Consider the following 15576-nt stretch of genomic DNA (forward strand, 5'->3'; position numbering starts at 1 on the left):
CCTTCAGTTCCCGGGAGTCTGGACACCTCCTATCCTCCTTCGGTTCCCGGGAGTCTGGAAACCTCCTATCCTCCTTCGGTTCCCGGGAGTCTGGACACCTCCTATCCTCCTTCGGTTCCCGGGAGTCTGGACACCTCCTATCCTCCTGCAGTTCCCTGGAGTCTGGAAACCTTCTATCCTCCTTCAGTTCCCGGGAGTCTGGACCACGTCTTTGGTGACTTGCCTATCTCTTTTTTAATTCTTGTACGTTACCAATAGTTACTGTGCCAATAAACTGTACATCTAATGCTGTACTTAGTCTGACACCCCTCTTCTCTCTTTCTTGCATACAGAGTCCAGCTTTGCTCTGAGGGTGTTTCCACTAATGCTGCTGTTTTGCTAATGTGCCATTGTGAACACTCATAGTTTCTTCCCCCACCCCATCTTGGACTTTACTGATGGACATTTTGGACTTTCTTTAAGCTCTATATATATATAGCCCTCCAGGCAGAAAAAAAAACACAATTTAATGAAGCTCTGTATTATAAATACACCTATAAATGAATTAATTAATGCACGCAGTAGAAGTATCTGAATTTGGCTTGGTATTAGGCTCTGACAGTCTTTATACAGTCAAGCTCAGACTGGTAGAGGGAAAAGCAGTGCTGCAGTGCTAACAAAAAACATACTGACAGAAGGAGAGAGCAGGGCGACAGAAAGGAGAGCTCATCACTCTGCTGCTTCTCCTTTCACTGCCCACTCAGAGGCTGGTGGGAGGAACAAGACCTGAGACCTGAAAGCACTCTTGAATTATAGTTGAGGAAAATCATGTCTCCTGCATTGCCAGCCAGGGTTGCGCTGTGTGGCGGAGCTGCGCACAGCCTAGTACACACGATGAGAAAATCAGACAAAAAATACAATTTACGGAGCGATCGCCCCATAATCTGATCGTTAGTAGGCAGCTTTCAAGAGCTAAGACATATAGAGAGTCAGAGAGTGCTTTAAGGACAAGAAAAGCAGCTGTACACTGAAAGGAGACCATAAAACCTTCAACGTAATAACGTATATAACAACGTATATAAAATAGTGCAGCGCTGAAAAATTCTATAGTGAATGGTATAATGATATGGGTAAATAAAATGTTCGATAAAATATATGGGTCAAAAAATATTCAATAAATAATCATTATAAAATATTAAAATATTAAAGGTCCATAATAAAAGCAAAAATCCAATGGAGGCCCAAGGTGACACAATTATTGCCGTTAATGTATCAATCGTCAAACAGGTTCTGTGAGCAGCAACATATAGGTAAAATGCGCACTCACCAGATGCGCAAGGATAATGTGCAATGTATTAATCAGTGGAGGTCTGCCCGGAATCCCTCTTTAAGGTAGGTAGATATCATCAGGGTGGCGCTATATCTGGAAGTCCCCTTTAAGGACGTGTATGCAGCCTCGTCTGGATACAGGGATGGTCACCAGGGGGAGCTCTGGGGGAGTAAAAGCTCACCGATCACCATCTCCATCCTTCCCGGCACTGGGCTCTGTGGGTCCGTCCGTCCACACTGTCCTGTCTAACACGCACCACACCTTCCCTGCACAAACCTATTCTGAGTGTGACGTAGGGTACACCACCAACCGAGCTGATCATGATCATGACAGTTCATGTGAAATTATCCGAAGGGACAAGCACCAACATTTTTCTCGTATGACACCAGAACGAACAGTTTTCATTTAATCAGTACGGTATTCGTCTGTAAAGAATTGAGTGGCCAAGACCGAGCATGCTTGGAAACGAAAGAATACATTCCAGTACAATTCAATACAATACAGTACATCATCGCGGGAAGTTGTATCCTGTCTTACGAGAATATTCATAACTCTAGTACCTTAATCATTTTTGATCTGATACTAGCCTGCAAAAAAAAAAGTACAATCGATCGTCCGATATTCTCATCGTGTGTACGAGGCTTAAATGTCAGAACTGGATAAAGGGAGATAAAAATCCTTTGGGGGGCAAATATATTTCTCATATATTATTTATATTTTATCTGCGTATTTAACGTTTTGCTTGGAGTTCAGCTTCAACGTAAACGAAGCCCTAACAGAATGACATAATGGGGCTCATTTAAAAAGTAGAACATAACTGAATGACAGTTCTATGAAGAAAAACAAGCTGGAGGGAGATCCTGGTCGCATAACCAGTCAAAGTCACATGACCAAGTCTCCTCCAATCATAGAGCTCTCTGCTCTGGTAAGTGGAGAGAATTCCATGAGGCTCAGATGGCTACACAATATTTAATCATCAGGGCATGGAATGCAAACCAAAACAGAATATAATGTGGACTACAGCGTACACCCATGCAGGGCCGTGTTTACCTGCACAGGGATATACAGGCGTTCCTTGCACCCCTGTGCAGGCAGGCCCATTCGTTTCAATTGGGACACAGCAGCTGCATGGACACAGTCATTGCTTCTAGTCTGCATGCTCCCAAGCGCAAGCAGTGCAATATCCGCTCTCTGTTATAAATGACCCCCTTAGGTTGCATAATCGCTTCCACACCGCCCTATAGCAGAAATACCGCTACAGGGCGGCACGGGTGCAGAAAATCACATATATATAGGTGATTTTGTAGTTCCAGGTAGGGGCACGCCGCGCGCGTGCCCTACCTGTGCCGCCATTCGTGACCTCAGCTGTCAGTCACCAGGTCCCGGCTAGTGATTCCCCACCAAGGATTTCCAACCAGGGAGAGACCTGTATGTAAACAATACAGATCTCTCCCCTGTCAGCTCCTGCGCACTGCTTTGTATGGCTTTACATAGCAGAGCCATACAAAGCAGTGTGCTTAGAGTGAAACACACACAACCCACATAGTAAAACAGCAAACGGATATTAACCCCTTCATGCTCAGTGCCATTACAACAGTGTCAGTGCTTTTTATTAGCACTGATCACTGTATTGGTGTCACTGGGGATGTCACTAACACCAAGTCAGTTCCCCCCAGTGTCAGAATGCCCGCCACAGTCCCGCTATAAGTCGCTGATCGCCGCCATTGCTAGTAAGAAATAAAACTAGTATAAAAAAATTCCAGTATACATACCGCCATTTGTAAACGCTATAACTTTCACGTAAACCAATTAATTTACACATATTGGGATTTTTTTTTTTAGTGAAGACATGTAGCAGAATACATATTGCCCTAAATTAATGACGAAATTTGATTTTTAAAATTTTTTTACTGGACATGTTTAATAATAAAAAGTCAAAAATATTGTTTATTTCCAAATTTGTCGGTCTTTTTTTGTTTATAGTGCAGAAAATAAAAAAACGCAGAGGCGATCAAATAGCACCGAAAGAAAGCTCTATTTGTGGGATGTTGCATGACTGCACAATTGTCAGTTAAAATAACGCAGCACCGTATTGCAAAAAATGGCCTGGTCAGGAAGGGGGGATAAATCCTCTGGAGGGCAAGTGGATAAACACTGTGTACCATAAACACTTGCCATGTTTTTTGTTTTTTTTTCATAAAACATGGTTTTCACTTTTTTCCTCTTTTTTTTTCATCTTGGTGTTACTGATCTCCTAAAGCCTTCTTTTGCCACTTCTTGTCTACTTGCACTCGCCCCATTGTCAGCTGCACATTATTGCTCTAGCCCAGCTTCCTGATAGTGACAATGGCTGACCATGCCTGCATAATGTGTGTCTGGTAATGCCAGAAGTATATAATAACCCCAAAAATGATTTGTGCATTGCCAAAATGTGTGCGGATTTAAAATAAAATAATATGGATACAATTGTTCCAGCTGCTGCAATCACAATGATTGTGCGCTCATCACAAATATATATAAGCTGTAAAGCTTTTAGGATCCCTGATAAAGTCACGTGAATTGTGACGATACACGTAGGGAGGAGCAGGGGTGGATTGACAACTCATGGGGCCCCCGGGCAATAGGGGATCATGGGGCCCCTGTGTCCTTGCCCAAACTCAAAAAAGCCTATGAAAAAGGTACCAGGGGCATCTCATGGGGCCCCCTACTGACACCGGGCCCTCGGGCAGTGCCCGAGTTTCCAAATGGTCAGTCCGCCCCTGGGTAGGAGCAAGGTGATGTCAGAGCTGGAATACCAGAGGTACTACAGGACGCTGAGTGCTATTATCTGGAGTCACTGCAGTTATGTTTTAAAGCAAGATTTCATCAGTTATATATGAGTGAATTTTTAATAAACAAGTTGGTGTTTTTAAGGCTCCATGTACACGGGACACTTCTGAACGATGGAAACTGACTGCCGGAAAACGTAGGTTAAAAAACATCTGTTTAGCCGCGTTTGCATACCGCGTTTATGCGCGTTTGCGTTTAGAAGCATTTTTTAAAGATAACCTCAGGAGACCGACCAAAATGCCCAGAATGCACTGAAAAACAGTAAAAAATTAACTATTTCAGACATTTTGAGAGAAAGAGAGGGAGCAGAAGCAGAGAGAGCCGTATTTGTTGAGATTAGCCACCTTTTATTTTTTTTTTTTTGTGGTGTTTGAGGTTTTGCATGAAAGAAAATATTTTAGACACTGCTGCAATAATTTTTGCACAGAAGTGAGCTGGAACACATCCAAAGTATGGTGTATCAGGTCCATATGAGTAGTGGGAAAACGCTTTTCATGCATTTTTCATGATGACAAAGGGTTCTGGACAGCATCTGGAAATGGAAGAGTTAAAAAAAATTTCCAGATGCAAACACTTATAAACACGGTTAGCCTTTTGGCATTTGAAACGCTGATAAAATCTACTCCTGAACGCAAGTTTGGTACATTCAAAAAAACAACTGTAAACTCAGCTGCCTGTAAACGACTGTAAACGACATAGTGTACATGGACACATAGGAAAACATTAGGGAGAGTTCAGGGGCTGCTGAAAAAAAATGCAGAAACGCTCCTAAACGTGAGTTTATCAGCTGCAGTGTACATGAGCCTTATGTACTACACTATGGTGGCTTCTATTTGGCTTTGAGCTTCACCCTACAGAATTACAGCAGTGGTACAGTGAATTTGAATGACATAGATATCTTGTATGGGCAGTGGAAGAGACAGAGGAACCCGGGGAACCACTGAGAGACCCTTATATGACCCACAGGGAAGGGGAAAGCGTTGCTTGACCTGTCATAATTCAGTAGGTCAATGCCTGCAGGTGAGGGTCTATTTTATACGAGTGTGGTGATGCACATTGATGTATTAAAAACTTTACAACACTGGGAAAGTGGGCTCACTCACCAGTTGGAAGATCAATGTTTTGAACTTTTTTTGTCTTGGAGTGGAAGTGATTTGGGAACTATCATTTGCACCTTTATTGATTGCATATATAAATGTGGATTCACTTGTGATTACACTTATGTGGAGTAATTCTGTTGGGGTTATACTTTACACATGGTATTATTTATTGATTTACTTTCAGCAGCGCAACACATTTTTTACTTTATTTTTAATGCCAGAAGAAGCTTCAACCAAAGGAACATGTGACACGGTGAGAATGCAGGAGCACAACTAGAAGACAGTTGTCACCCCATAAGAGGAAGTGCCTGAACAAGCACATGGCAGGATCACAAAGTAATCTTTTAATGACAGCACGTATTTATTTTCACAGTCTAAGATTGATTCAGCACAGTTATACATTTGGGACTTTGTGCTATATGATTTATGAATATTGTTCATTTATGATCACATGTATTTATATTTGGTTAATATTTGTTTCACTTATATAACCTATCACTTATATTTAGTCACATTCTTGATGACATGTTTTTGGGCTACACATTAGGTGTACCACTGTACACCTACAGTATATATCCATTCATATAATTTATGTATTCACCTATTTAATATTGAGTCCTTTATTTATATTCTTTATGTCTATTATCACATGGTATTAGCGCTACATCACCTTATCTACTAATGTTTCATCCATGCTAGTCTAGTTAGGTGTCAGCGGCTTCTTCGTTTTTATATCTTTGGCAGTGCATGAGTCCACCCCCCCCCCTTTTTTTTTTTTTTAATGACAGCTACAGCCTTAAAAAAATGAGCCTTTGAAATGACATTAACATGTTAAATTTTACATGAGATATTAGTTATTAGATGTAGATGTACTTTAATAATGAGATATTGTAGGTCTCAGATTCCTATTTACCTCGGATTCCTAGCTATGGCCTTGTTCCAAACCCAAGGTATGCTTTAGGGTCTATTCACACTATATGTGGTGGTTGCCGGTTTTCAGGATCAATGCCATTCACCACAAGGGCACAAAGAAAACAACTGTTTTCTATGTGTACCCCCTTTATATCCACAACGCTGATGCTGTGCAGTGCTGAAAAATGCAGTCATGCATGCAAAGTACCAGAGCTTGCCAGTCACAGCTGCAGCAAATAGTCATGCATGAAATGTAATTTTGACATTTCAATAAAGTTTTAAAAAAGTAAATAGTTCCTTGCCTAGTTACAACGCTCAGCACTGCAGGACAGACGTCTGCTTGCCTACTTTAGATGTGTGAACAGGCCCTTAAATAATGTATTTCTTGCTTTTCCAAAACAGGCTTGCCAGCTATAGGCAACCAATCAGATTTCAGTTTACTGAAGATAGCTCAGTGAGTAATAGCTGAAGATGGTTTGCTATTGTGGATGATTACCCTATGCCCATTGCTCTTCACCCAGCTGAATAAGGCCCCAGGCTGGATTTGGAGTAACGCCACCTTAGTCATGGCCTAGGGCCCTGGTGCCAAAACTGTGGCCCAAGGGCCACATGAGGCCCTTTGGTATATGATCCCATTACCGCATGCCAGGATGCTAGTGGTAACCCTGGATTCTGAACTATCCTTTCAGGCCCACATCCAATCCCTGTCCAAATCATGCTGCCTCAACCTCCGCAACATCTCCAGAATATGCCCCTTTTTAACCAATGATACCACAAAGCTCCTAATTCACTCGCAGGTTATCTCTTGCCTCGACTACAGCAACTCCCTCCTCATTGGATGACATTTACATAGGCTATACCCCCTCCAGTCCATCGTGAATGCTACTGCCAGGCTCATCCACCTTACCAACCGTTCAGTGTCTGCTACCCCTCTCTGCCAATCCCTCCACTGGCTTCCACTCGCCCAACGAATAAAATCCAAAATACTAACAACAACTTACAAAGCCATCCACAACTCTGCCCCCAGCTACCTCACCAACCTGGTCTCAAAATATCAACCAAACTGCTCTCTTCGATCCTCCCAAGACCTTCTGCTCTCTAGTTCCCGTGTCACCTCCTCGCTTGCTCGTCTTCAGGACTTCTTCCGAGGTTCTCCCATCCTATGGAACTCCCTACCCCAATCTGTCAGGCTATCCCCTAATCTATCCACCTTTAGACGATCCCTGAAAAGCTTTCTCTTTAAAGAAGCCTATCCTGCTGCTAACGAGTAAACTGCCTTTTATTTCCTCCATCAGCTCATCCCCCCACACAGCTATTACCTTCTTGTATCACTCAACCCTTCCTCCTAGATTGTAAGCTCTAACAAGCCGGGCCCTCTGTTTCCTCTTGTACCAAATTGTATTGTAACTGTAATGTCTACCTTCATTTTGTAAGGCGCTGCGCAAACTGTTGGTGCTATATAAACCCTGTATAATAATAATAATAATGATGTGCAGCCCTCAGGCATCAGCAGTGGGAACTGATTAGGGTAGTAGCATTGATCTCTACTAGCCTCATGTAACATGTTCCCAGGTTCATATTGCCTTCTTCAGCTTATCCCCAGCCAAAAGTGTACCCTGTCCACACTCTCTGGCCCATATTTCCTTTATTAGGTGTGCATTCCCTGACAGTCATCTCAAGCATTGCATATATTGAACATTATGGGGTGGATTTATTAAAGGCAAATAGACTGTGCACTTTGCAGTTACTTCAGAGCTTAATAAATGAGCAGAAGCTCTGCTGACTCCTATCATCCGATCATGTGCAATCAAAGATGCTGTTTTTATTCCTTGCATGTGATTGGGTATTCTTTGTAAAGTGAAGCGCTATATTATTTACTAAGCCCTAAAGCAGGGGTCTCCAAACTTTTCAAAGGGCCAGTACTGTCCTTCAAACTTTAGGAAAGCCGGGTTAGGGCCAGTGAGGATAGAAAATGTCCTGGCCCCAGCATCAGTGAGAATAAACATGGCCTCAGGGTTGTCAGTCAGTAGGAGGAGGAGTAGTGCCCCACCATTGGTAGAATAGTACACCGTCACTGGTTTCATGGGAAGAAGTACTGCCCCATTGTTGGTCTCAGTGGGAGGAATAGTGCCCCAAGGGCCGGATACAGGGTAGCAAAGGGCCACATCCGGCCATTGATCTCTACTAGCCTCATGTAACATGTTCTCAGGTTCATAATGCCTTTTGCAGCTTATCCCCAGCCAAAAGTGTATCCTGTCCACACTCTCTGGCCTGTATTTCCTCTATTAGTTATGCAGTCCCTGACAGTCATCTCAAGCATTGCATATATTGAACATTATGGGGTGCATTTATTGAAGGCAAATAGACTGTGCACTTTGCAACTTTGCAGTTTCATCAGAGCTTAATAAATGAGCAGAAGTTCTGCTGGCTCCTATCATCCAATCACGTGCAATCAAAGATGCTGTTTTTTTATTCCTTGCATGTGATTGGGTATTCTTTGTAAAGTGAAGCTCTATATTATTTACTAAGCCCTAGAGCAGGGGTCTCCAAACTTTTCAAAGGGCCAGTACTGTCCTTCAGACTTTAGGAGAGCCGGGTTAGGGCCAGTGAGGATAGAAAATGTCCTGGCCCCAGCATCAGTGAGAATAAACATGGCCTCAGGGTTGTCAGTCAGTAGGAGGAGGAGTAGTGCCCCACCATTGGTAGAATAGCACACCATCATTGGTTTCATGGGAAGAAGTACTGCCCCATTGTTGGTCTCAGTGGGAGGAATAGTGCCCCAAGGGCCGGATACAGGGTAGCAAAGGGCCACATCTGGCCCTTGATCTCTACTAGCCTCATGTAACATGTTCTCAGGTTCATATTGCCTTCTGCAGCTTATCCCCAGCCAAAAGTGTACCCTGTCCAGGGGTGGACTGACCGTTTGGAAACTCGGGCACTGCCCGAGGGCCGGGGTCAGTAGGGGGCCCCATGAGATGCCCCTGGTACCTTTTTCATAGGCTTTTTTGAGTTTGGGCAAGGACACAGGGGCTCCATGATCCCCTATTGCCCGGGGGGCCCCATGAGTTGTCAGTCCTCCCCTGACCCTGTCCACACTCTCTGGCCCGTATTTCCTCTATTAGTTCTGAAGTCCCTGACAGTCATCTCAAGCATTGCATATCCTTGGGCTGCAGTTTGAAGACCCCCTTCCCTAGAGCAACTGCACTTGCAGTGTGCAACTGCAATTTGCAAAGTGCACAGTCTATTTGCCTTAAGTAAATCAACTCCTATGTGTGGCCCTTGATGTCAGGGGCCACATTTGAAGCCCCCTCTGGCTGATGAGTTGGCAACCACTGGCCTAGAGTGCTTGATCTTAACACATATTTAAAAAAAATATATATCCTTCTTCACGTTGCATGTACACATCCCGAAGATGTGCGGAAAGCAGAGGCAGCATGATACAAGAGGCCTGTATTAGTAAATATTCAGAAATCTGTTACAATCGGCCTGCATTCCCATCGCTAAAAATAAGTGTAACCAAAAAATATAGTAAAATCCATTTTTTTTCAAAATAAATGTCTTGTAGATGATGGAGACACAAGGCCAGCATTTCTGATTTTCCCTCCAAGAGCGGCTGCTACTGCTGCTACACAAAGAGTAGATCTCCAGAGACGAGGCGAAGATCCCTCCTCCCCCCCCCCTCCTCCTGCCTGTCCTCCCCCTGAAAAGGATGCAAACAGAATGGTTTCTGCACATCCTTTGCAGGCAGCTTGCAAGAAACACGCTTGCCCTCCTTCTTCCCCTATTTTCCACTTTCCCCACCGCCGTCCAAATGAACAACGCTTCAAATAAAGCTTTTCTGGCACCTGGTGCTTGGGATTGCATGCGACGCTAAATGTTGCACATGGGCTGGATGACATACATTTCTAACAGTGTAAAGCACCATATCTGCTGATCGAGGGGGGGGGGGGGGGGAACGCAGAGGCAGCGCGGATATGCAATCCGCTCCCTTGTGGTTATCACACCAGTAAGTTTACACATCTGCAATGACGTACACACCGGGCTCATTTATGAAAATCAATTCTACTTACATAAGGTTGCTTTTCTTTTTTTTTTTTTGCTTTTTTTTTTAAAATGTGTCTTGGATGTATACAACGTTCTCGCTGGTGTCCCTTAAATTTTAAACCAATAATTCAACCGTTCGGTCCCAAGTGTCCCTGTTATGCTGGCCTAACAACGACAGACCTTCCACCCCGATCCAAAGAGGAATGCCAGCATTGGGCTTATAGATACCTATACACATTATTACCTTGTCCACAGTCAGCGGAGTGTAAGCTCTTTGAAAAAATTCACAGCAACAGCCGACGTATTGAAATGCTAATTATTATTATTCATTAATGTCTATAGCTTGGATGCGGCGCTCTACAAAGTTAAAACAGACATACGGGCCTATAAACCAACATAACACATAATAATACATAAAAATATAGAAATCTATAGCAAAACCCAACCCACATTATTCTACAGGCATTGTTACAGGACAAATATCAGACTATCTCTGATGATCTTATGTAGGACTCAATTAAAGGGACATTTCAGTGCCAGTATAACCAAAATATTTCTGAAAAAAAATAAAAAAATAAGAATAAACATAAAACATAATATTTTTCAAAAATAGGAAGCACCATTCAAAAACAAAAACAAACACAAAGATCTTCAATGCAAAAACAGGACCGGTAGGTTCCAAATGATTCCTATTTCTACAGCAAAAACACATCTCCTGCACTTTAAACGAGCATCTATTTTGTCTGCATGAGCTAGGAGGATGCAAGAGGAGCCAGGGATGCTTACCGCCTCCGAATCTTCAAATCCATGCAGGTACAAATTGTCGTACATGGAGGTCCAGAATCCAGTGCACCTTCCAATGCAGAAACCAAGGAGCTAGCACAGCACTGCCGGGGAAGGGGAGAGAGATATAGGCAAGGCCTCAAGATAGTACCAAGGCTGCGCTGTCAATTTTTTGTGTGTGTGTTTGGATGCCCCAGCCAAGATGCTGTTCATTCATATTACAGAGGGAAGGTGATCCCTAGAGGCAGTTTAGAGCTGGCATTTTTATCTGTCTTCCAAATTCAGAGCATGAAACGAACCCTTCCCCAGCAAGGACTGGTGAGCGGAGACCTAGGAATGTGGGCTGTGATTGGCTAGATTCGCTCAGCTGGAAGTACATCTGCTTTGATAGTGCAAGCACAGGGCTTACACTGTAAAATGCAAGATTCCTCTCGCTCCCCACTCCACCCCCCTCCTTCCTCTCTGTGTTAATTCTCACTTAACAATGTTTTTTTTTCTCCTTTCTCTTTAAAGTGTACCTGTTATATAGGCAAGGTCATATCGCCAATATTTAAACTCATATCCGGGGAAACATTGACGCTGAACTGACGGATCCCAAACCATCTCTGCTTAGACCATGGAACTGGACACTTGCCTTTCTATCATTTTCATTAATATGGTGATACAATTAGTCATTTCATTAAAAACACAGTAATTAGTAAAGGGTATGGATAGCGCCACTAAAAAACACCTAATTAACCATAAATATAATAACTCTTAATGAAAAAGCAGCTAAAACCTCACCGTCAAACAAAGTAAAAAGTGACAGAAATAGCAAAAAGGTAGCGCTGTAACCAAATGATCAATAAGCATAAAAAACTATCAAATAATAATAAAAAAATATACACAAAAAGTAAAAAAAAGTAAAAAAAATTTACACTTTTTTCACTTTTTGTGTTTATTTTTTTAATATTATTTGATGATGGGTTTTTATGATTATTGATCATTTGGTTATAGCGCTACCTTTTTTCTATTTCTGTTTCTGTCACATTATTTCTGTCACATTAAAAACACAGAAATGGGAAATTTTAAAGTTACCCCTTACATTTAGTTTACTAAAACACTGTTTATCTTAAATAAATAAATAATAATAATAAAAAAAATAACATTATATATATATATATATATGTACACACACATCATTTTTTTTTTTTAATTTCAGGTACTTATATAGCGCCGTCAATTTATGCAGCGCTTTACATATATATTGCGCATTCACATCACTCCCTAACCCTCAAGGGGCGTACAATCTATGGTCCCTAACTTACATTTATACACATACTAGGGACAATTTAGGCAGCGTGGGAGGAAACCAGAGTAGCCAGAGGAAACCCGCGCAGGCACAGGGAGAACATGCAATATATATATATATATATATATATATATATATACAGTGGGCAAGAAAGTATTTGGTCAGCCACCAATTGTGCAAGTTCTCCCACTTAAAAAGATGAGAGAGGCCTGAAATTGGCATCATAGGTAGACCTCAACTATGAGAGACAAAATGAGAAAAAAATCCAGACAATCACATTGGCTGATTTGGAAAGAATTTATTTGCAAATTATGGTGGAAAATAAGTATTTGGTCACCTACAAACAAGCAAGATTTCTGGCTCTCACAGACCTGTACCTTCTTCTTTAAGAGGCTCCTCTGTCCTGCACTCATTACCTGTATCAATGGCACCTGTTTGAACTTGTTATCAGTATAAAAGACACCTGGCCACAACCTCAAACAGTCACACTTCAAACTCCACTATGGTGAAGACCAAAGAGCTGTCGAAGGACACCAGAAACAAAACTGTAAAACTGCACAAGGCTGGGAAGACTGAATCTGCAACAGGCAAGCAGCTTGGTGTGAACAAATCAACTGTGGGAGCAATAATTAGAAAATGGAAGACATACAAGACCACTGATAATCTCCCTCGATCTGGGGCTCCACGCAAGATCTCACTCCGTGGGGTCAAAATGATCACAAGAACGGTGAGCAAAAATCCCAGGACCACACGGGGGGACCTAGTGAATGACCTGCAGAGAGCTATATATATATATATATATATATATATATATTTATTTTTTTTGTTTTTTTTTTTTTTTGTTTAATATTTCAGGTACTTATATAGCTGTCAATTTATGCAAAGCTTTACATTTATATTGTACATTCACATCAGTCCCTAACCCTTAAAAGTTGTACAATCTAAGGTCCCTAACTCACATTCATACATACACATACTAGGGCCAATTTAGACAGGATCCAATTAACCTACCAGCATGTCTTTGGAGTGTGGGAGGAAACCAGAGAAGCCAGAGGAAACCCATGCAGGAACAGGGAGAACATGAAAACTCCAGGCAGGTGGTGATGTGGTTGGGATTCAAACCAACAACCCTAGTACTGCCAGGTGGGAGTGCGCAGTGTATACAGTACCTATATACAGCATATACATAGGAAAAAACAAAAAAGGGGTTTCAGCATAAAAAAAAAAAACATTTTAAATAACAAAATGACAGAACATGTTGGCAACAGTTTTGAGCAATAATTAAATAGCAATCTAGTACCGCGCTCCACTCTCAATAAATAAAACAACATAAATCACCTATCAAATGATCTATTAACCACTTGCCCTCCAGAGGATTTACCCCCCTTCATGATCAGGCCATTTTTTGCGATATGGCACTGTGTTACTTTAACTGACAATTGCGCGGTCATGCAATGCTGCACCCAAATGAAATTTATGTCCTTTGTTTTCCCACGAATAGAGTTTTCCTTCGGTGGTATTTGATTGCCTGTGCAGTTTTAAATTTTTTGCACTATAAAAAAGTAGACCAACAATTTTGAGAAAAAAACTATATTTTTTACTTTTTGCTATTAAACATGTCCAGTAGAAAAGTTCAAAAAATCAAATTTCATCATAAATTTAGGCCAAAATGTATTCTGCTACAGGTCTTTGCTAAAAAAAAACCTGAATACATGTAAATTAACTGGTTTACGTGAAAGTTATAGCATTTACAAATGGCGGTATGTATACTGGGATTTTTTATTTTTACTAGTAATGGCGGCGATCAGCGACTTATAGCGGTACTGCAGCGGACATTCTGACACTGGGAGGAACTGACTTGGTGTCACTGACATCCCCAGTGACACCAATACAGTGATCAGTGCTAATATAAAGCATGGACACTGTACATAGAGAAGCTTCACGGAATGGGTTTCCATGGCCGAGCAGCAGCCTCCAAGCCTTACATCACAAAGTGCAATGCAAAGCGTCAGGTGCAGTGGTGTAAAGCACGCCACCACTGGACTCTAGAGCAGTGGAAATGTGTTCTCAGGAGGGACGAATCACGCTTCTCTGTCTGGCAATCTGAAGGATGTGTCTTGGTTTGGTGGTTGCCAGGAGAACAACACTTGCCTGACTGCGTTATGCCAAGTGTAAAGTTTGGTAGAGGGGGATTATGGTGTGGGGTTGTTTTTCAGGGGTTGGGCTTGGCCCCCTAGTTCCAGTGAAGGGAACTCTTAAGGCGTCAGCATACCAAGACATTTTGGTCAATTTCATGCTCCCAACTTTGTGGGAACAGTTTGGGGATGGCCCCTTTCTGCTCCAACATGACTGCGCGCCAGTGCACAAAGCAAGGTACATAAAGACATGGTTGAGTGAGTTTGGGGTGGAGGAACGTGACTGGCCTGCACAGAGTCCTGACCTCAACCCGATAGAACACCTTTGGGATGAATTAGAGCGGAGACTGCGAGCCAGGACTTCTCATCCGACATCAGTGGCTGACCTCACAAATGTGCTTCTGGAAGAATGGTCCAACCTTCCCATAGACACCCTCCTAAACCTTGTGGACAACCTTCCCAGAAGAGTTGAAGCTGTTATAGCTGCAAAGGGCGGGGCCAACTCAATATTGAACCCTACAGACTAAGACTGGGATGCCATTAAAGATCATGTCCGTGTAAAGGCAGGCCAACCAATACTTTGGCCATATAATGTATATTTAGTAAGCAAACAATACAGAGTAACAATAACATCAACAGTTTTGTGCACACCATGCTCCATGTCAATCCTGGCAAAAATCACACTATGTTCTACCCGTTTGGATTTATAAATATCCTCAAAAAGGGATGAATTATTGGTACTACATAAACATACAAGTATCCAATATTACTATAAAAAGAAATGTATCTTTATTCATAGAATGTAGTGAAAAATAATAAGCAGTTATTGATTGGACCTTGCATAACTTTTCACATAGATATCATTTTACATATGATTAGCCCCTAAAGCTTGTTTGATTTTTATATATAGTAGGTGACAACAGTGGAGCATGCCCACATAATGAGTGTCACCATTGCCGCATGTAGAGTATGTGACAGGATGACAACGCAGAAACACAATGGGGAGACATGGACAGTATGTTGTCACCTTTTACCTGGAAATTTCTGAACAAGGACATTCTTGGTAGTATCACTGGGTATTATTTATTGAATACATTTTCTCCTTGCTAGAAGAGGAAAAAGGAAAAAAAGTTCCGACGGCCATACACATATATGTAGCCTCTTGGTGGGTGA

At 42.0% G+C, this 15576-nt stretch overlaps 1 protein-coding gene across 2 annotated transcripts in view; it reads right to left on the bottom strand.

The window, feature by feature from the left end:
• The window catches only part of CACNB4 (calcium voltage-gated channel auxiliary subunit beta 4), a 253164-nt gene that overhangs the window by 129433 nt on the left and 108155 nt on the right, over positions 1-15576 (bottom strand). The window contains exon 1 of one of the 2 annotated variants that reach the window (XM_089659478.1): positions 10981-11410. The exons of the other annotated variant lie outside the window; for it this stretch is intronic. Coding sequence (XP_089515604.1) covers positions 10981-11025 — 45 coding nt within the window. The 5' untranslated portion in view covers positions 11026-11410. Of the gene's footprint in view, positions 1-10980; positions 11411-15576 lie in introns of those variants that run through there. 2 annotated transcript variants of the gene reach the window in all.

The sequence above is a fragment of the Staurois parvus genome, unplaced genomic scaffold (assembly GCF_062004578.1).
Source record: "Staurois parvus isolate SC_StPar_1 unplaced genomic scaffold, SC_StPar_1.0 ptg000031l, whole genome shotgun sequence".
NCBI lineage: Eukaryota > Metazoa > Chordata > Amphibia > Anura > Ranidae > Staurois > Staurois parvus.